The sequence below is a fragment of the Chenopodium quinoa genome, unplaced genomic scaffold (assembly GCF_001683475.1).
Source record: "Chenopodium quinoa cultivar QQ74 unplaced genomic scaffold, ASM168347v1, whole genome shotgun sequence".
Taxonomy (NCBI): domain Eukaryota; kingdom Viridiplantae; phylum Streptophyta; class Magnoliopsida; order Caryophyllales; family Amaranthaceae; genus Chenopodium; species Chenopodium quinoa.
The window spans coordinates 2,509,961-2,533,320 of NW_018743894.1; the positions used below are offsets into that span (position 1 = coordinate 2,509,961).

A 23,360-nucleotide genomic window follows, 5' to 3' on the forward strand; every position below is an offset into this window, starting at 1 on the left:
GTCAACCTTCATATATTAGACATAGCACACACTAGTATACTTCCTTGTAAGAGATGTACATCAATATACCATCAAAATCAAAAGGGAAATGTCATAACATATCAACACACTAACAAGACGTTAACAGAAAAGGATCGTTAAAATTACAGAAGAGAATCAATACCACAAAGTTATTTTTAGAGGTTTTCTTTTTTGGGTTTTCTCCATATGTAAACAGCCGAAGCATAGACTTACTACAAAGAATTTTTCAAAAAACAAACTATTTCTTCCTACCTTCTTTGCTCCCCCCATAATTTTTCAATATGATTATTAGAAACCTAGCATGAAATGTGATCTTTTCAATTATATACATAGCAATTTATTAACTATACTACTTGTAATTGTTATGACATCAAGGGGGAAAAAATCAAATATAAGGGCGGGGAGCATTATTCAAGAGTAAAAAAAATAAAGCATTAATTTTGTGATCAAGAAGAAAAAAGTTTGTTAACTTCTTAATTGCCTCACAGGGGCACTAACAGAAGCCACCGGTCAACAAGAAGATTAGGCTGACATCACCCATTTCAACAAAGTAATTACCATAATTATTGGAGGATCTTTCAAGCATCAATCTGGAGTTGACAAGGATTATATAGACAACCGTCATAGCACCTTCATCAAACAGTGAAGTAGCAACGTCCTGTGAAAATAGTAACAAGAGAGAATTTAATGGAGCATATAAGACTTATTGTAAATACTGTCAAGCTTTTAACAATTACCAAGTCCTACTTTATTGAACATTTTACAGGTCCCATTCTAATGTAATGAGCATCCTGTATTCAGCAAATTTTATTCTATGTTCTTTGTGCTATGTGCGGTGCAGAGATTGAATCAGAATCATCATGATTCAGATAATTCAAGTAAAGTGCATATAGACACCCGATACAACAACTATTTAGCACAAAATCCACCATATGGAAGGGACTAGGAAGGTCCAGAGTCTCCAAACTACAGATAATATGCACGCTAGAAAGACAATATGTTCCTACAAAATGTACACTATTAAATTACATACCGCATTCTCAGAAATGAACGCCAAAATCCTAATTGCTGTGATTAACTGAGCCACTGACGAATCACGAAGCACAACCCCATCAAACGACTTGTCAGAAACAAGCTTCCCAAGCAGACTTTCGACAACATTGACATCGGATTCATTAGAAGTATCTCCAACGACATCCTCCACATCCATTGAGTCTGAGACCAGAATGTTTGTAGAAGTTATTTTAGCATCACCTCCTGAAGCCAAAACAGCTGCATACCGTAGAAGACCTACAGCCCCATTTTTATGGTAAACAACCCCAGCATCTATCCACTCCAAGAGCCTACTAGGGGCATCTTTTCTATTAGACCCAGGAGAAGAAGAATGCAAAGCTTTATGGAGATCAGTTGCATGGTCGATCCAAACACTGACTGAAGATGAAGTTGGATCCGTAACAATGATCTCACATATCTCAGCAGAAGCATGAAAGATAGCAAGATTCAAAGGTGTGCCTGAAAGCCAAACAACAATATGATTTGTCAATGACAAGATAAGAATATTACAGTAGAAATGTGACTCTTATTACATCAATATCATATTATAATACCACAGGACAAAGAAACTGTTTCCAACTCCTTGGCAGAATGCAGCGCTTCAATCAAAATTGTAAAAGCCTGCAAATTCAAATAAAATACAATTAGAGTGATTATGTTTTTGCATTATCATGTATATTAAACGTTTATGAATACTGCAGAAACACTCATACAAGGAATTCTTTACTTTTATGAAGGATAATTAAATGTCTGAATTGGAATGGCAGTTCATTAATGTAAAAGTGTGTGTCAGATCCACAGCATGTAGACCATTACTCCATGATTCATGCAATAAATAATGAAATAATTAAACTACATATATATACTTAATCGCATAGCATTTTAAGAGTTATCAATAGCAAATCACCCTTAACTGAGCCTATAATCAAAGAGCTACCCCTACCTGCAGAAAATACAAAGAACTTACCCATATTTATCCATATCTTAACTCTATTTTTATCAGTCAAATATTAGACAATAACACGTAAACAATATATATGTATCCACATATTATTAGTGTTTTTCTTCTCCCATGTCTACATAAACATTTGAGTAGGAGCAATCACGAGGAGAGAGGAATGCTTATAATTGAGGATAAACAAGATTTACATGCTAGATCTTACATTCAACCAACGGAAACAGTTTAATATTTTAATTTAGAAGGAAATATAGACATACAAGTGTTCCATGCAATTATAGTTTATCAGGAAGGAATTTCATATTTTTTTACCAAAGGCCACTAAGGGGCAATATTCAAGAATTAATCTGCTACCCCAGCTAAAATGAGAAAGAGCTCAAGTCCAGCAGCATGACAATACATATGCCTTTGTTTCCACATGATGCACCCATTCAGTTTACTCTCCATTAAAAAGCTCAAAATTTGACCATGAATTCTCACTAACATGCAAGGGAAAACATAGTCATGTAGGAATCGAATTAAAATCGTACCAACACGTTTTTAAAAATTATCTTTTTATAATTTTATGTTAATACAAAATCAGAGTTATCGACTTGAAGAAGTGTGTTGAAAAGAGTGAAAAGACAAACAGGTAAAACAGAAGAACACGGAGGGAGTATCATATATCAATTCATACCTCTGGAAAGTGTGTGAGAGCCAATAATGCTTGACGCCCACCATCAGACCTACATAAAATTGTACATGTAAGCAAGAATTACTAGAAAGAATAATTGACAGTATATAGAAAAAGGTGAGATGTAATCCCGGTCCTTTTTTACTAGCAAAAAATTACAAGAAAAGTTTATATGAGGGCCAATAAGTTCAAACAAGAGAAAAAAAAGGGGGGCAACAAATACACTTCATCCAATCCTTTAATATTGAAACACTTATCTATTTGGGAAGTTTCATAAATATTACAACATTTAGGAAAACAAAATTCTCCAATTCACATTGCAAATTACTCGATGTACACTTAGTTTTTAGTACTTTTTGCTGAATTAATGCATGAAATTCCATGGACAAGTTTGTAATTTTGCCTTTATCGCACTTCCTTTTCCCTGCTACTTAAAACCTTGTATACTCCCATCATTGAACTCTTGCCCACATCACGAAAAAAAAAACAGTGGGAGTAAGATTATGGCATGTTGTCCTTTTCAGGATAACAAGAGAACATGCAATAAGAAGTTATGGCTGAGAGGGGAAGGAAATGAAAAGGTAAAGTTTGCACAGCCTAGGCTACCTGGATAGGCCACAAAGCTCCCACAGCACCCAAAGAAGTTCCTTTGAACGTGGCGTTGATGTAAGCAAGCGATCAACAGCATAAACCTGATCCACACAGAATAAAGCACCAAGAAGTTAGCAACCACCACCTTATTATTCGAAGATGAATGACAGTAAACAAAAGAAAGAATAAAACAATGAGGAGAAATTGAAAAAAATAAATATTCAGCAAGGCTACTAACCACCCTCAGATGCATCTCAAGGTTTATTCCAACCTCTTGCAGATGGACAAAGAACCCCTTTGATACCAAAGCAAATGCATATCGGAGAGGAATAAATTTATTCACATCATCGTCCCCTTTAAATGCACGAATGATTGTCGAGGAAAGATCGGGATGCTGCAATAGGAAGACAAGACCTGCCAAATTTAATGTATGTTATTAACAGCACAACATAAATAGAGAATAAATAAAAGCAAAAATGAAACATTTTAACAACCTGAGCGGCAAAACATAAGCGAAAGAATTGTGGCTTCAATAGAAGATGTCACATCCAAAAAAGCTTCGAGATCATGTCCTCTTTCAGCCCGCAACACTGTTGACGATATTATTGCAACTGACAAGGGAAGAAACCCCCTCACCTACAATAAAAGCACATCGTGTCAAACCCAGCACAGACAAACAGTGGGTTCAGCCCAATTAAAAGATTCAGGAATAAAAAAAAAAAAGGTACTCCCTCCGTATGTTATTACTTGCTCCTCCACTTTCCTTTTGCGGCCATAATTTATTACTTGCTTCATTTCCTCTTTGGGAAACCTTTTACAATATTTTACTAATATCTTCTCTCCTAGTGGACTCCCAACTATCATACTACTAGGTTAGACCCCGTGCCATGCACGGAAATTTTTAATAATTCATTTTAAATTAACATTGTATAAGTAAATTTACATATGTAAATATTACAATGGATTATAAAATAGCCTATTTGCCAAATAGATATTTAAAAATATGCATTTTACTATACTGTACTGTTGAAGGATACATCAAATATTTTATTATATAAATTAGAAACTTTGTTTTATACTTAAGTTTATAGTTGGCAATAAATATAAAGACGCATCAAATCTTTAATTTATGTACAAAATTTGTTTTTATATGGAATTTTTTTAAAAAAATTAAAAATATAAGGGACACACTAAAAAAATGACACGTGTCATTCTGGTGTGTCTTTTAGTAAATAGTATTGATAATTTTTTCATATTCTCTCCTCCCAACTATCATACTTTATTTTTCCACCAACCCCACTTCCTTCATGTTTTATTACTTTCTGCTATCTCCTAAATCTCCGCGCATGGAGAAATGGAGCAAGTTATAAAATACTAAGAGAGTATGGTATTTTTACAGGCAGGCCGGTGAGAAATGATGGAAGCAAGAAAGTAAAACATCCAATGTCAATAGACCAACATTTACTCTATCTTTGTCTATGCTTGGAGCCTGATGCCAAAGTTTTCAGATTTAAGCATAAAGTCAGCTTATAATATAATTGGCTTGATATATAACAAATTAAATTTCCTATATTTGATCAGGTTTCCAATCATAAGTTTTCTCATAATAATTTTTTATATAGCCATGCAGTAAACAGTGTATGCATATGACTGTTTATAAGTTAACTTATATGTGAGCAGATTCATTCTTTTGCAATAAATTCTAGGAATCGAAATTCAGGAAAATATGACAAAAATCAAACAGACTTTTTTTCTTCATGATTTGAGAAAATGATGAAAGAAAATGCATAAAAGAAGAAATTACTGAGCTCAAATTTAAAATCTTCTACCAGTTTTTTTTAAAAAAAAAACAAGTATAACAATTGATATATAGCATGTGACATCAAGCCTCCACTGCTGGAACAGCAACCAAAAGATGAACAAGACTTCAATTCATATCAAGTTTATGTCCTTTGACAACTAGATCACATCAATCAATGTTTATAGCGGTGGCAAGCAGCAAGTTGTGGTGGCGGAGGAGCAGAGTGGTGGTCGTTGGGGCAGAGCGGGCAGTGGTGGGAACTGGGAAGAGAGTGGGTTTGGGCAAGGAGATAGAAAGAGAGTTGTGAGGAACTGAGAAACTTTTCTTTTTTTTTGGCAAGAGGAACTGAGAAACTGTATAAAACAAAACGCAAGAAAATTGGGAGACTGAGGAAGGGTTATTTAAAATATTAAAACTACACGGGCACTTGTAAAATGCTTCATATATAGGGTCAAATCTGGATCTGTAAGCTTTGTGAAACCCAAACTCTTGGTTACAGCCAATTCCCAAAAAATCTGGAATCTTACAGCATAAGGAAATAATTAAAAACAGAATGAAAATGTAATAGATCAACAGAAGATAATTCTGCGGACTTGATTATCAATACCAAATCTGGATCTGTAAGCTTTGCGAAACCCAAACACTTGATTTTAGCCCATCCCAGAAAATTCTGGAATCTGAACTTACCATAACGTAATAATAAAAAATAGAAAAGTGTAATAGATCAACAGAAATTAATTCTGTGGACTTGATTATCAGTACTTTCAAACTATCCAAGATTTTAGAAAAGTATATTGCCTTGAGAGTTGAGACATCTATATAGGTATAGGAACTAAAACTTCATGATCTCATATCGCAATACCCTGATTCTGGAAATTATTGTTTTTTCTTATTAACAGATTCTGGAAACAATGTTAAATAAATTAAAAGAAGACACTGAGCAAGAAACTATACTGGAAAAAAATACCTTCAAAAGCGAGAGCAACTTTGCATCAATTTTCTGATGCAGAAAACGACAACTTGATGAGGCAATAAGTTTGCTAGATGCTTTGAAAGACAGCAAACCTTCAGGTGCTGCCACCATTAATGAACGGATGGCACAGGCTGTGGGAGAAGGATCCTCAACCCAACCAGATGAATTAATCATTTTCTGCATATACAATTGTCAACAAACAGAAACTAAGAATAAGTGCAACATTACAAGAGAACTAGATAACACATGATAGACATCCATTTCCTAGATACTACAAGACATGCAGTTGGACTACACCAAAATTCAACAGAGAATAAAAAGAAAAACCATCCCTCCATTGATTTTTTGACACATAACATAATTAAATCAACTGTATAGAACTTACAAATAAAGAAATTGCTTTTTTGACAGATAAAGAGAGTGAACACCTATAAACACAGCCAAAAGGTGCTAGTTGAGCACACAGCTCAACAACTGAAGTCAAAATATTCAAAATACCTACAGTGCCATAATGTAGTTCTATAATCTAAAAATTAACTGTTGTAGATTCAGGATCCTTTTATCGATAAAATAAAAGAGTATAAATAGAGCACCCTGATGGTATATTTTTTTTACATCAAATGGACTTCACAAAATCTAGTAATATAATTTAGAGTCAAATGGACCTAAACAAAACGATTAGATCAAACAGAGCAATTAATAAACCAAACTAGAACCGCAAGATAGGGCAAATAAGCATTGCAATCACATGTTATCACAAATGACAACCTAAGACTCCTTGTATAGGCAATATAAATCTAAAATAATCTCAAACCAATCTAAATAAATGAGAAAATATACACCTAATTAGACTAGGACTTCTAATAATAATATACATCTTTTATTTTACACATTAAATCACTATTAAGGGATTAGTAAAACTTTGACTCCTAACAAAACATCAAAAAGATACAACTTATCCTGATTTTACTAGGATTAGGCCAATCCTAGTAGCTTCCTAGTACATTGCAACGGACTACGTGGTACAGTTATAAGAATAGAGGAAAGGTTGAATGATTTGATTGATAGCTCAAAGGCTTGCGAAAAGGTTTCAATGGCTTGAGGCCATAACTCTCCAAAATGTTCATACAATTTTCTGCTTACTTTTCTATTGTAGACTTCCTCTATTAATACTACTACAATTGAGCATAATATGGACAAAAGCCTTAATTGCTAATTTACTACAATTTGTCAAATAGCTAGAGTTACCACAGTTAAAAGAGCTAATACACCAAAACATGCTTTGCTGCCAAATCAGAGGGTTGTTGCTTGTGTATGTTGTGGAGAAGCGCCCTGTTGCTTTTGTTGTTCCTGTCCCTTCCTTGGTCTCCTGCTATACACTAAAATAGGTGGTGGAGGTTGTGGGTGTATCCAAAAGTGCCACCTTGTCCTCAAGGTGGAAACTCGGAAATTGCTCATTGATTGCTACGGCATCCTCCCATGTAGCCTCGAATTCGGGCGCACCAAGCCCCTTGATAAGGACCTCAACTTTACCCTACTGACCTTCCTTACGCCTAACCTCCAACACCTCCTCGGGCTCGATGACCATCTCCAATTCCGGGATCAATTGAATTGGGATAGTAGGAGAAGTAGGGACATCTCCGACCGCTCTTTTCAATTGAGAAACGTGAAAACAGGGTGAATACGGCATTGGTCTGGAAGGAGTAGCCTATAAGCGACTTGACCCACACGCTGCACCACCTCATACGGCCCATAAAAGCAAGCCGCTAATTTCTCAAATGGCCTCCTTGCCAAGGACTTTTGACGATACGGCTGGAGCTTAAGGAAAACCATGTCCCCCACCTGAAATTCTTCATCCCGACGCTTCCCATCAGCGTTTTTCTTCATAATTTGCTGTGCACGCCTTAAATTTAGCTTCAATTCCTCCAACATCAAGTCCCTTTCTTGCAGAATCTCCTCTACCGTTCCCACTGTGGACTGTCCTTTTCCCACTCAAATTAATATGGGTGGCTCTCTCCCGTAGACTGCCATGAAGGGAGTGACTTGTGTGGCGGAGTGTGGGGTGGTGTTATATGAATACTCGGCCCATGGCAGCCACTTTGCCCAAGTCTTGGGCTGCCCCCCCGCAAACATTGAAGATACGTTTCCAGCCTCTTGTTTACCACCTCCGACTGCCCATCTGTTTGGGGGTGGTAGGACGTGCGACGCTTCAAGTCCGTGCCTTGCATACGGAACAACTCTCTCCAGAAAACACTCAAAAACACCCTGTCTCTATCCGTGACAATGCTGGTCGGAATACCATGAAGTCTGACCACCTCTTTTACGAACACCTCAGCCACCGTGTACGCCGTGAAAGGGTGTTCAAGCCCAATGAAATGGGCGTACTTGGATAATCTATCAACCACCACGAAAATAGTATCCACCCCCTTCGACCGTGGCAACCCTTCGATAAAATCCATACTTATGTCTTCCCAAATCCTCTCCGGGATGGGCAGGGGTTGCAATAGCCCCGCCGGCGACTGTTGCGAGTGTTTGTTCCTTTGGCAAACCGAGTAGCTTCGAATGTAACTCGCCACATCTTTTCGCATTCCACCCCAAAACCAATCCGCTCCCATTTTAGGTAAGTTTTGGTCTCCCCCACATGCCCCCCTTCTGGTGAATCGTGATAAGCTCGGAGTAGTGTTGGTTTGTACACCGAGTTCAGCGGAATTACAACCCGACCCTTGTAAAGGTGGTTCTCCACCGTATATCCTTGGGGTCCCTCCCCTTTTTCCACCTCCTCCCTCAATTTCAGAATTTCACTGCTCTTTGCGATCTCATCCCTTAAGGCCTCCCATTCGACGCTCTTGGTGGCTATTAATGCCATACACTCGCCGGAGACATCATCTTCGCCACGCTGTGAAAGGGCGTCAGCCACCCTGTTGGCAACCCCGAGCTTGTACTGTAATTCAAACTCAAACCCCATCCATTTCTGAAATTCCATCCCGATCTCCCGTTGTTGAGTTATGTACTTGAGGCTTTGTTGGTCGCTTCGAATCACAAATTTCCGACCCAACAAATAGTACTTCCATTTCTCCACCGCTAAACACATCGCCATGAGTTCCTTCTCGTAAATCGATTTTTCCTGACCCCTAGGGCCGAGCACCTTGGTGAAGAAAGCCACCGACCTTCCCTCTTGCATCAACACCGCTCCGAGGCCAAACCCCGAAGTATCCGACTCCACAACAAATTCCTTCAAGAAATCGGGCATAGTGAGCATAGGAGCCGAAATCATTGCTTGTTTCAAGGCTTGAAACGCCTCGTCGGCCGCCGTATTCCACCCGAAATTATCTTTCTTGAGCTGCTGTGTTAATGGTCTTGCGATGTGTGCATAGTGGTGGATAAAATTCCTATAATATCCTGTGAGCCCTAAAAACCCTCTCAACTCTCTTAAGGAATTCGGTTTGGGCCAATTGATCATGGACATAACCTTGTCTTGGTCCACAGCAACCCCTTCACAAGAGATAATATGGCCCAAATATGCAAGGGCTTGCCAAATTCACACTTTTTTAATTTTTCAAACAGTGAGTGTTTTTCAAGAGTTGCCAACACCAATTTCAAGTGAACTACATGATCATCCTCACTAGCACTATATACTAGAATATCATCAAAGAAAACAAGTACAAATTTGCGTAAGTAGGGGCGAAATACCTCATTCATTAGGGATTGGAATGTTGTCGGCGCGTTAGTAAGATCGAAGGGCATGACGAGAAATTCGTAGTGCCCCTCATGCGTCCTAAAAGCCCTCTAATGGGTGTCCTCCGTCCGGACTAGAACTTGATGATAGCCGACTTTTAGATCAAGCTTTGAAAACATCCGGGCCCCATGCAACTCATCTAGCAACTCGTCGATCACCGGTATGGGATATTTGATTGGCACCGTTTCTTTGTTTAGGGCCCAGTAATCGACACAAAAACGCCACAAACCGTCTTTCTTCTTGACTAATAGCACTGGACTTGAGAACGGACTAGTAGAAGGCCTTATGATACCCGCTTGAAGCATCTCCTCGATGAGTTTTTCAATCTCATCCTTTGAAATTGCGGGTACCTATAGGGTCTCACACTAATCGGGTTGCTACTTTCCTTGAGGATTATGGCATGTTCATGTCCCCTAATAGGGGGTAACCCTTTCGGACTATCAAAGACCACGGCATATTCATCCAACACACCCCTTAGAAATTCTGGCGGTCCATCTTCTTTCGGCCCACTCCTTGTTGGCTGCCCACTTCACCCTCAACCCGATTCATCTCCACTAAAATGCCCCCATCTTCTTTTCTCAAGGTTCTAATCATAGCCTTAGAGTAATTCCTGCCCTTGTCAAGCTTGGATCCCCTTTAATCACCACATCTTGCCCATTTAACGTGAAGCTCATTTCTTGTAGCTTCCAATTTGTGAGCAGAACTCCTAGTTTCTCTAACCATTGAATTCCCATGATTACATCCGAGTTGCCTAACTTGAGAGGTAGGAAGTCCTCTTCTATTTCAATCCCATCTCCTAACTCCAACCTTACTCCCTTACATTGCCCTTTCCCTTTGATATTCTCCCCATTACCAAGGGAAACCCCGAAACTAGTGTTGCCGGACACGATCAATCCTAGACTCTCAATGGTTTGCAACGAAATAAAGTTATGCGTTGCTCCGAGGTTAATCATCACTATCACCGATTGGCCCTTAATCCTCCCCTTGAGCCTCATAGTCTTGGGGTTAGATAAACCCACAATAGAGTTCATCGAAACTGAGGCGGGGGTCTCTTCATACTCCTCCGGGGTCTCTAAGGCCGTCAACTCACCTCCATTTTCATCTTCCTCCTCCTCTACTAGCAACACGCTGAGCCCTTTAGCCCCACATACATGTGTGGGCCCGGTCCACCGACCATCACACTTGAAGCATAGGCCCTTGGCCCTCTTTTCTTGCATCTCTTTCTCGGTCAAACGTCGAACATTACCACTGAACTGGGAGGCATTTGGGTGCGGTCGAGGTTGGTATGTGTTGGTGGATTGGTTTAGTGATGCCATGGAGCTTTGGGTTGTTTAGTTAGGCTGAAAAGTGTGGGTTGGGTTACTTTTACTAGGGTTGAAGGTTTGAGGGGGTAGATTGTTGTAGGCTAGGCCGGTGGTGTGTTGGGATTGGGCCAAACCAGACCCCAATATAGCTGAAACGGGGCTCCTATTAAAATATGAGTACGGCCCGGGCTTGGTGAAAACCCCACCCATCTTTTTGAACCCGGCAACCCGATTTCTCTCCTCAACCCGCACCGCCAAATCCATGGCCTCATCCAAGGTAATCGGGTTCAGCATCCTAATCTCAGCCTTTATTCTCTGGTATGTTAGGGAGTGACGCGGCCTTCTCGATGAACAACCTCCGGTACTCCACCACGATGGTGGTCTGCTGCACCGCCAGCCTGCTCGTGCAATGACCCGGCATTAATCGGCCGGAATTGGTTCAAGACCCTCATCTTCAAGTCTTCCCACAGAATCCGGTCGCCGGCGATGCTCCCACTGGTACCATCTAAGAGCGTCCCCGTCGAGCGCCACTACAGCCGCCTGAATTTTCTCCGGTTCAGAGAGCTGGTAGAATTGGAAGAACTGTTCCCCCCTCAAGATCCACCCATCCAGGTCCGACCCGTCGAAGGTAGGCATATCGAGCTTACGGAACATCCAATTACTACGGTGGTCCTGGTGATTTTCGTGGTGGTGGAATCCTCCTCCCAACCCTGTCTCCCAGTTAGCGAATCGGAGACCGTTGAAGCCCCTGCTCCCAACGGTTGTTCGTGAAACCCTCTAGTTCCTTGCGGCGACCCGTTGTAGCCACCGTGTGGCTACGGCTGTTCTACTTCCTCTTCTCCCACTACTAGTTGCGTCGGCGGCCTACCTAAGGCCTTAAGAGCGCCTCAAATCTCGTCCAGAACCTTGTCCTGTCGGCTCGTTGTCATGGCGTTTTGTTGGGTAATTTTGTTCCGGAATCGATGCATCCGACCCTCCATCACTTGTCTGACCTTGTCAAGGGCCTCTTCTTGGCTCCTCTTTAACGTTTAATGCAGTGAGTTTTCTCCATCACCCAATTTTTCGAAAATTTCTTCCACCCTCTCTTCGAATGCGGTCACCCGCTCCAGCGTCACTGTTAATGGCGTCGGAGGCATGCTCGCTCTGATACCAAATGCAACGGACTACGTGGTACAGTTATAAGAATAGAGGAAAGGTTGAATGATTTGATTGATAGCTCAAAGGCTTGCGAAAAGGTTTCAAGAGGCCATAACTCTCCAAAATGTCCATACAATTTTCTGCTTACTTTTCTACGGTAGACTTCCTCTATTAATACTACTACAATTGAGCATAATATGGACAAAAGCCTTAATTGCTAATTTACTACAATTTGTCAAATAGCTAGAGTTACCACAGTTAAAAGAGCTAATACACCAAAACATGCTTTGCTGCCAAATCAGAGGGTCGTTGCTTGTGTATGTTGTGGAGAAGCGCCCTGTTGCTTTTTCTGTTCCTGTCCCTTCCTTGGTCTCCTGCTATACACTAAAATAGGTGGTGGAGGTTGTGGGTGTATTGCATACATCAAGTGTCCTTCATAGCCCAACAACCCTCGTACCAAAATAGCCAAATAACCAATTCCAAAACAACAGCATATAGATAGCAAAATGATGATGTTAACTTTGAGTATTGACCAAAGCCAATCAGATCCACGTCACCTAATCACACAATATTTACAAAAATGATTTTTTACATCTGAAATTTTGTTGTTGTGGCAATAGAATCTTTTAATCTTATTTTGGTAGTTTCCTACCCATTTTGATATTCTACAAGTACCAAAATCTAGTTGCTGTCCTTAAGACACCATCATACCCACTTTGGTAGTTTAGAAAAGTTCAATACATTTTAATTCACACCCTTGAGGCCCTAACAAATAAAAAGACCTTGAACAGGCACAGGAAACAAGCATCTTACAAATTCTCCTTAGAACTTGAAAACGTTAAGGTCACGTTTAATTAGTCAGTTTGACATCTTATTTACTATAATCATCACATGATAGTTCAAAAAAACTGACATTTTGACCCTAACTTCATTATTCATGTCACTACTCACTGCATTCCATATTGCCTTTGTTTGGTTGGGAGCAGGTTCATGAGAAATTGGAGGTTTGTCTACATGAAACCATTTTTTCAAGAGTTTGGTGTAAAGAGGTTTGTATAAGCGGATACAACCCAAAATTTAAATTTTGAAGCAGAGAAAAAAATTGCACCTTAAACTGGTATTTAATATTATTTACATGATATTTGAAAGGACAGAAGTAACAATAAGTTTCCCTATAATTATTAGTGAAACATATAGAGCAATTAGCTTTACTCTTTAATTATAAATTGACTTGGCTACCCGATAAATTCTTGCATGTCCATTTCTTCAATAAAAATAAGATCTGGTTAAACAAGTTTGGAGATCAAGGTGAGCTTAAATAGAAAACTATTGGTTTCCAAGTTCATTGGATTTGAAAAATTGTTGGTAAGTGATTTAGAGAAGATAAGCAAAGACTATGTCACATGAGACTGCTTGCAGTTACAATATAATCAATCGGTTTCATGGGTTACAGAAAGATAAAATCAATTGAGTATTGAGACACCAAGAATGGTGGAGAAAGAGCCAAAGAGAAGACAAGAAACTGAATACAAGGGAAAACGTGAAAATAGAGAGGGAAAAAAATAGAAAGGTCAAAAGACGAAAATATAGGCTAAAATTAGGATGGGCTAATAATTGGGATATTTGCCCATTCCATTGTATTTGTTTTAAGGGAATTACTCCCCCCCCCCTCCCTATTTTTATAATAATTTATATTCCATTTCTGATTTTCTCATTATTCCTCTTTTCTTTCTTTTCCTTTTTATTTATATCGTATAAGAAGTATGTATTAATATATTATCCATAATTATCTGATTACTCCATCACTAAATAATGCACCATTTGCTTTTTCACGATCTCCAATGCACTACTTTGACCATGAATATCTTTAATCGTGCATACTTAAAAATGACAAACAGTTGATATTTTGAAAATACATTTTGAGACGCTTCCAACAAAATCTCACTTGACAATATTTTCTTTAATATAATAGTGAAATATTATGGTCAGTTTTTAATGTTTGAACTTAAAATGAGAAATAGTGCAATTATTTAGAAATGCAGGTAAATTATTTTTATTGAAATTAAATTAATCTATTAATGAAAAATCCTCAACAATAAATTAAGCTAATGTCCTTATTGGTCATTTACGTTACCAAACTGATAATGAAAACAGCTATATCAAACAGTCAACTGCTAACCACTCAGACACACGTAAACAGGACAATAATTGGAACGACCAAACTTTTTTTTTTATTCCATGACATTAGTAAATTAATTATCAATGTACTATTACTTCTCACTTTGGATACCAAAAAAAAAAAAAAAAAAAAAACTATATGCCACCATTGAATACCAATGCAAAAGCTACTCTGGCATACAAAAAATCTAAAAAAAAATCTTTAAGATGGAATAATGCCTACCCTAGTAACAGTAGGCCTGTTCACGGATCGGATATCCGAAGACTCGGATATCAAAAATTGATATCCAAATCCGATTTGAAAAATTCGGATATCCGATATTCGGATATCCAAAATTTTCGGATCGGATGATTCGGATATCCATTATCCAATATTAAGTAAAATTGTTATGATTACTTTCTAAATTTCACTAATTTTACCTTTTTTATCGCTAAGTTGTACAAAATATTTTAACAAAAATAGTAGTCCTTTTGCAATTAATATTATCATCAAATATATTAAGAATATTACAATAAGTTAATAATACAGGGTTAGTTTTATATGAACAAATTAAAAATTATATTATTTTAGGCTTTATATTTCAGATATCCGAAATTCTGAAAATTAATATCCAAATCCGCATCCGATATCCGCTTTTTCGGATCGGATATCCGAGCCGAAATGAAAACTCGGATCGGATATCCAAAAATTCAGATCGGTTGCGGATCGGATTTTCGGATTCTCAGATAGTTTTGTACAGGCCTAAGTAACACCCAAAAAAAAGAAAAAAATTGAACAACTAGATACTAACCAAAAGCTTCCTTAGCTGTAACTTGGCGTTCATTAACAGGCTTAAAGTCGTCGGTGTAGCAATACTGTCACCTGAGGGTCCTCCCAATATGGATAACACTGCATACTGCCAATCAGAATAATGAGAATAGCTCCTTGTATCATAATTAAGCGTTCAAAAGCCAGAAAATATACCTCATATCTTGAAGCAACTTCATAGAAACGCAACCGCTGAAGGATATAAGTCGCCAATCCAGCAATATCATGCCGTTGTTTTTGCATTACTAACTTTAACAGTTGGCTATATCCCTCACTTACACCAGATGGAACATTTTCACCTTCACGAGGCCACCAACCTAAGAAACCTTCACACCCAATAGAGTATCGAGTTGCTTGTTCAACAGCCCCAAGTAGCATCAAAGTTACAGTCGCACTATTTTGCATTTCTGAGCTAAGAAAATGTGCCAGCTGCTCCATTCCTCCACCATTTACATAATGAAAACAGCTTTCCTTTCCCGAGCATAGAATCAGAGATAAACTCAACCAAAGAAGTACATTATTACTCTGGAATGAAAGGAAAATCAATGGAAGAAGGGATAAGTCAGATGTCAATGTATCAAAGAATCAACAAGAAACTGTGTATAGAGAATTAATAAAGTGCAATACTTCCCATTCATGATATTAAACAACGCCCAAAAATATAAGAGAAGGAAAAAAGCATCTCCCACATTTTATAAATAATATAATAAGCAAAGGTGGAAACAAGGATTGCAAAAATATTGGTACTGTGAAATTTGAGAAGTACAAAGAAGCATCTGGATTCTGGAAGCATAATATAATTATATGTCCTCAAGCAAAACATGACCATGGAGGAGGGCAAAAATTCTAAATCATTAATATCCAATCCATTTGACAAGACTTTCCACACCATTAGGAAAATCATACTTTACCTGCGATAAATGAGGATGTCCAACAAATGCAATATCCCTATTAAATGGGAAATGCTGGAACAACATATCCACCAAATCTTTAGAAGTGGCTAAATCAGCTTCAGACTCTAGAAAACTGCACTCTACCAAAAAATCTCCATATACATGACCTGCTTCAACATATCTTTTGCAAAGATTGAAAAGATTCCTCTGAGCCTCAGTGAAAACATGAAAAGATTCTTTCGCATTTGCTAATGCTTCCAAATTTAACTCTTGCAGCATGATTCCAGCACTAACCAAGTCATTTGTGAAGAAAGATGCAGCTGATGAAGTAATTATAGCCATGACCTTCTGACTTATATCACCAAAATTTGGTATATCCAGTACCTTATATATAAGTTGCAAAAATTGCCTCATCTCTACAGAAATATCTATTGCTGGAAGTATTGAAGACAAGGCCTGCAGAGAGGAAATTGCATCCTCAAATTTAGGATTTCTAGAATGTAATAGAGGTGGCAGGTCCTCAAGCTTCGCCTCAGAAGAAGAAACAAGATTCACAACAGAGTTGTCCAAGTCAAAGTCAACATTAAATTGCCCAAGATCTTCAGCTGTGTTTCCATATACAACCAAGCTTAGACTTCGATAACTGCCCCTCACAACCAAATGATTAGTCACCACAGCCTGACAAACCGTAGCATATGTCAGTAACAAGAAGGTTATTCTGAAAGCATGTATGTTTCTCTTTTTTTATTTTAATTTAGGGAAGCGCGGCGGGGGTGGGCAATCAAGAATTAATAAAACTCATCAATAAAGAAGATGTGCCAAATACCAAACCCATGTCCACAAAGATAAATGAACGGTATTTTGGGAGGGAGGTACACAAGAATGAATACATTTAATCAATAAAGGAGATGTACCAAACACCAAACCCATGTCCATAAAGAAAAATGAAAGGAAAACAAGAATAGTGCTTCAGCAATCCTAATAAGGGTGAATTTAAGGTCCAGGATACAACCAAAAATGAAATGAATAATAACATTTAAACGGAATAACAAACCAGGAGAATAAACTATGTGGGAAAGAGAGTGACAGAATCAAACATAGAACAATAAGCCTAACTACCTCTAAATCTCTAATTCCTTGCCATAACTATTCCAGACATATATTTGATATCTTATATGGACATGGACGCTTGGCTGTAATCCTTCTAATAAAAATAACACTAAAAACCTTGATGTGTTTATGATAGATAGTTAGATACAGCTAGAATAAAGTGTAAGTAGCTTAGACATTATGGGGGCACTCTTTTAAGATAGAACTTATTATATCCTCAATGTGCAAAGTAATGAAGTTGCTAATTGAGAGCCTTTTTATTATTTGAACAAATCTCCCTTCAAATATTTAAATGGAATTTTACTTTGTAGCATAGATACAAGATATGTTGATGAGTAATTTAACAAGGTAAAGAAGATAAAATGTTCTTAATTTTGTAACGTTTCAATGGCTTCATGACATAAGAATAGATTATAATTGAAAAATTCCTAAAAACATAGTCGGCCAAAAGTCTAAATTTCTATTCCGAACATACATTCAGGCACAAGAGCCTTACAAGTTTCAAGTGCATGAAAACTACAAAGTTAAACACTTATCATAAAAATTATGCACCCCACCTTAAGGCATCAACCACAAAGTTGTCACAAAAATATGTTTGATCAAAGGCGTTTGTCCTTAATATCTTGTGACTCATACATTTACGTTATATAGAGGTGACTAAGCAAAAGCCATGATGGATAAAGAAGAAACCATACGAGACTAATATCAGCATTCACCATTACATTAACAGCCATGCTTTTCCAATGCTACATATTTCTATACACTCCCTTCTTTATCCAAATAGGTTGAATTTCAAATGTTAAACTAGCTGGTACAAACCACAATAGCATGCCACATGACTACCGAGCACATTTATCATAGAAAATGTTTTATTTTTAAGATTAGAAGGGAGCACAATTGAAGGGGGAGGTAAGGAAAACACTCAAATGAACTTTATGAAATTTGATTCCCAAACTACAAGGCTTTAAGGTTGGGAAAAATGCCACTACTCCCCACCCCAATGGCTCAACCTCATTTCTCATAGGATATTCATAGACACTCTCTAAGAGTTTAAATAAGCCCTTAACCCATAATAAACCTTCTTGAGAAACATAACATAACATCAGAGTTCTAGCTTCTAGCTCCGAAGAAGGTGACACGGAATAAGTATTAGAGACATTGTTGCTCATACTTCTAAATTTTCTAATTGGAAAAGTAATACTTCCTCCGTCCCAAATATTGCACCACAGTAAAGGGACACAAAATTTAAGAAGAGGGGAGAGATAGAGAGTAATAAAGATAGGGTCCATATGATGAGGAGAGAGAACAGAGAACATGTGCAAATAGGGAAAAATGATAAATTGCAATATTTGTGGAACGAAGGAAGTAGTAGACAAGGTGCCCTTAACCAAAGGAATGAATCCTAAATGGCTAAACCTTAAGTACGAAAAAAGGTACTAGATAGCCACTACAAAGCACTACAAAGCACTACAAAAGGAAGTAACACCCATTATAAGATCCTTTTCCAAGTAATCATATAAGAGAAGAAACATATTTCCTTACATATTAACCGACTGAAGATAATACTTACAAGGATTCACCAAAATATTACTTCCTCCATTTCCATTTACATCCAACACTTCCAATAAACGAAAAATGTCACAATACTTGCAAGACACCTTTTAAAATACTTTATTTTGCCTAATTCACAATTTTACCTTATTTAAGCAACTTAATTTCATTTAATTAACCCACTCTCTCTCTCTCTCTCTCTCTCTCTCTTTTCACCAGCATCCCAGTTAACCACCCACTCTAACCTCCACCCACATCACTGAAATCAAACCCCCCCACCTCCACCACTCTTGCCGAAACCACCATCAACCTTTACCTCGCCAAACCTCTACCCACCTTCACAAAACCCACTGAAACCACCACCCACCTTCACTATTTTTTCGCCAAAACCACTAGATATTCAAATCCTATAAACTTCATTCAGCAAAACTGGCCAAACTACCACCACCATTTTCCATGAATCGAGTAAATGGGGTAAATTCAACCTGTGGTAGTTGAAATTTGCTTTAGAAACTTCAAAGCCCTTCACCATTGTCCCCAAATCCATTACAAACCGCATATACTTCATTAAGCAAAACCAGCTATTTTCCATGAATTAAGTAAATGAGCTAATTCCAACCCATGATGGTTTAAATTGATAAGAGGCTTTGGAAACTTCAAAAGCCAAACGCCCAAACCTATCCACCAAGAGGTTAAATGTAACCTAGTTCATACTTCCTTTCTTTATTTTTTCTCTCCTCTAGTGGTCATGAAGGTGGTGATGGGAAAAGAATGAAAAGAAGATGGGATATTTTCACGATAATAGTAAGTCATTCAACCTTTTTTTTTTCTCCAAAAAAAAATGAACGGCTTTCTTTGACGATAGTAGTTTTCAATTTTTAGTTTGTGTGCAAAGGTGTGTGCATTTCCTATCAATGTCAAGTCGTTGATTTTATACATCCTTTTACGATGATCTATGGTGCAATGGTGCTTGCAGATGTGGGCATTAGTGGTGGCAACGATGGTGGTGGAGGTGAAGGTTTAGAAAGTGTTTGGTAATTGGTAGAAAAGAGGTTATGGAAATGAAGGTTTAACTTAAGTTTATTAAGTATAACTCAACTCCACTCTCTTAAAATGAGTGAAATAGTGTGTTTAAATCAAATGATGGATTTTGTTGCATATCAAAATCTTAAATGCGTTAATTTTACTCACTAAACCACACATTGTTGATCCAAATCAAAACAACAAAAACTATTACGCATAAACACTCTAAATAAGGAAAATGTAAACAAAATGCTAACAAAATGCTTAGCTAAATTGTATCTACTACATCAACATATCAATTTATTTTAAGAGAATTGTCATTTCACTATAAATTTTAAAACTATGCCAAATGCTTCATTCTAAAAACACGACTTTGCGTGAGAAGACTTACGTGAATGAGCACATATACAAATTTACAAAACGTGAAGCATTAACTACCTCAACTTCAAGTACATTCGATGATGAGTGTGAATATAGAAATGGTTGGCAAAGACGCCTGAATCTCGCTTCCCCTTCACATTGAACAAATACTTCCAAAGCAAATGAAGGAGGTGAAGTAGCCCTGGAAAAATCAACATTAAAGACGATAATATTCACCATTAATCATTCATGGGAAAAGACACAAATGTCTATAAGATAATTACTACTTCAAAACTAACTTACAAGAGTAAGTACTCTCTAAGTTCGACTAGCTTAATACTATAGAATCTTGTTCATAGGAATGCATAGAAAAAGCCAGTGGACAAAAGAAAAAAGTGAATAAATTAAGAGAGACGGAATAAAACAGGTGGGTACAAGAAAAAGGTGGAAAAGGTAAGAAAAATATTGTAAAAGGGTTTAAAATGCAAAATGGTGCGAATTGTGTTAGGTGGGATGGGTAAGATAGTAAAAAAGGGTTTTCCAAAAAAATAGAACAAGTAGACTTGAAACGGCTCACAATGGAAAGAGAGACGCACTTTAAGTAGTTAACTAGTGAGTAGCCTAGACGTGTAATCGATAATTTTTTATGTCTTTTTAAAATTGTAGTTGTCAAACTAAAATTAAGTTTTTTTTAGTATATTTTATTTTAATTAAAACTTGTGGTTTGCACTTATATAATTTTTTTTACATATTAATAACATATTTGATAATTGGCTAAGATGGTGAAATGGTTATTGTTGGTATACGAGGTTGAGGGTTCGATCCTCCTTATCCTTATGTTTTTAAATTCAATAATTTTGGTTGCTTGGGTGATGTGTTATGTGGCATCATAAGATATTGAAAAGATGGTGTGGCACGAACAAAAAAAGGACTACGTGGCACATCGACGTTCTCGGGAACGCCTTTTAATATATAATAAAGATAATGCAAAAAAATGATTATAATAAAACAAAAAATAAGAAGAAAAGAGACAACTAATTATTGCCTTCAAATACATTTCGCTATCAATTGCATACATGGAAACATCCACGAGATGCCACCTTTTAGACTAAGACATGGTACCCATATGTGATGGACCTTAAAAAATTACGTACTTTATTTGAATTGTACTAGCCCACTTAAAGATGTTCGCTACATTAGATAAGTAATCTACCAACATGTCCAACTGATTACGATGTTTACAATAAATATTCCTTAGTTAAATTTAAAAAATTAAAAATAAGTTATATCCGATTAATTTACATTTTTCAAAAATAAAAAAAAATTAAAAAAAAAAAAAAAGGAAAAGGCCACAAATGAGTAAAAATAGGTTTAATAAAATAATTTCAATGTAAAAAAATGTGAAAATAAATGGACCTTAGGCTCTTTTTTCTTAAGTCCCCACCTAATTTTTACTTATTTTAGATATCGTAAGTTCATATTATAATTTCATACTACCTTGATTTTTTTTTTTTATGCAACACTTCCTTAAAAAAACTGGACTTTTTAATGCAATACTTCCTTGAATGGAAATATACTACACTATTTTATTATAGCTCTCTCATTTCATAGTCCTACTCCCACATAATTCATAATTTTTTTTTTATTAATTCTCTTTTCTCGCCTCACCTTACTTTACAAAAATATTACTATCTCTATCCCAATTGACACGCTTTCCTTGTCGGACCGTCAAACAAAATTTTACCTTTTCAAGGAATAGTCCACTAATCTATTATATTTTCTCTCACTTGTTATAGTTACTACTTTTTTCCAATTTTTATGAAAATAATTAAAAAATCTCCCCACTTCCACCAACAAAAGTAATGGCCCTCACACCACTACAATAAAAAAAAATTACCCCACCACTAACTTTTATATAATACTAAATTTAGCAATATGTAAAACTCTATGGCAATCAAACCGTGTCAATAAGAACAGGGGGAGTAACCCGCTTTTTTTTTTAGTTGACACATTTTGATTTTGGGCATTATTCACATAAGTTCTATTGCCTTACTTTTGTATTAAGTTAACATAGTTATGTCAGTAGATTCATCTCAACATCTATTTTCCATTTAACAATTTTTTATAATTTTTCTAGCACATAAATAACGATAAAATTTAAACAATTAGTTGGCTTAGTTTGCAAACATGCCTAAAGGAAATATGTTGATTAAAATATAATGAAGTAGATATAAGAAAATTTCAAGGTAAAAATGGGTGTTTTATTTAACTGATTTTCAGTTGAATTTATCTAAACTTTTCTAGAACTTATTATTGCTTATTTTTGTTGTAAATTAAACTTGGATTAATCTAAATATTTATTTTCTTAAAATAAAATCATTAAAAACTAATTTAATTTGATTAGTTTATAAAAAGTAGTGGAAATAAGGTGATAAAGTTTAAGATCAAGATAAATTCAAAGTTTGGCGCTCGATTCTACCTCCACCTAATTTTTTACTAAATTTAATTCTAACTAGTTCAAACTTCACAAGTTAAAATAGTATATTTTTAACCTGTTTACGGTCTAATAAGTTTGGATAAGGTAAAAGAAAGTCTTATAAGTTCATATAAAATAAGTGAAATTCATGTGATAATTAATAAGACTTTGGTTGAACAGTATACTTTAGGCCATGCTTAGGCCAAGTGGTTAAGTCAAACTAGAAAAAACATAAGAGATTAGAGGTGATGTAAAAAAGATTAAGTGTTGATAAATAAAATAAGATGACATAAGAAAAGAGAGATGGTGAAAGTATTACCCTTGCACGGAGGGTAATTGGTAATAGTTACCTATTGTCACCATGTAATCACTATTACTCAAAATCAGGGCAATGGTTCTCCTTATACTCACTCCCACCACACCATCACTACATAATCTCCCTGACAATTACGGTTACACCAAAAATATCTCATTCCCTTCTTATAAATACTTATATTCACTTCCATTTTCTTCCGTTCGACTTTTATCACCCTGTTAACAAATTACCTTAATACCTTAATCCAAGCATGCCCTTGAAGATGTTAAGTTAATAAGCATGCCCTTAAAGATGTTAAGTTGATAAGCATGCCCTTAAAGATGTTACGTTAATGAAAATTGAAAACAGTGTTGCATGATTATTTGGTTTTCTTACATCCAAACTCCAAAACACTTGAT

The 23,360-nt window shown here is 36.7% G+C and overlaps 1 protein-coding gene across 6 annotated transcripts in view; it reads right to left on the reverse strand.

The window, feature by feature from the left end:
- Positions 1-23,360, reverse strand: part of LOC110686836 — a 36,708-nt gene that overhangs the window by 12,554 nt on the left and 794 nt on the right. For all 6 annotated transcript variants that reach the window (XM_021863430.1, XM_021863428.1, XM_021863431.1 and 3 more), the window contains exons 3-14: positions 20,249-20,372; positions 16,145-16,804; positions 15,390-15,758; positions 15,217-15,321; positions 6,065-6,247; positions 3,791-3,932; positions 3,535-3,710; positions 3,312-3,397; positions 2,709-2,757; positions 1,629-1,695; positions 1,055-1,533; positions 580-679 (exon numbers count right to left, since the gene is read on the reverse strand). In XM_021863430.1, coding sequence (XP_021719122.1) covers positions 580-679; positions 1,055-1,533; positions 1,629-1,695; positions 2,709-2,757; positions 3,312-3,397; positions 3,535-3,710; positions 3,791-3,932; positions 6,065-6,247; positions 15,217-15,321; positions 15,390-15,758; positions 16,145-16,804; positions 20,249-20,372 — 2,540 coding nt within the window. The remainder of the gene's footprint in view (positions 1-579; positions 680-1,054; positions 1,534-1,628; positions 1,696-2,708; positions 2,758-3,311; positions 3,398-3,534; positions 3,711-3,790; positions 3,933-6,064; positions 6,248-15,216; positions 15,322-15,389; positions 15,759-16,144; positions 16,805-20,248; positions 20,373-23,360) is intronic.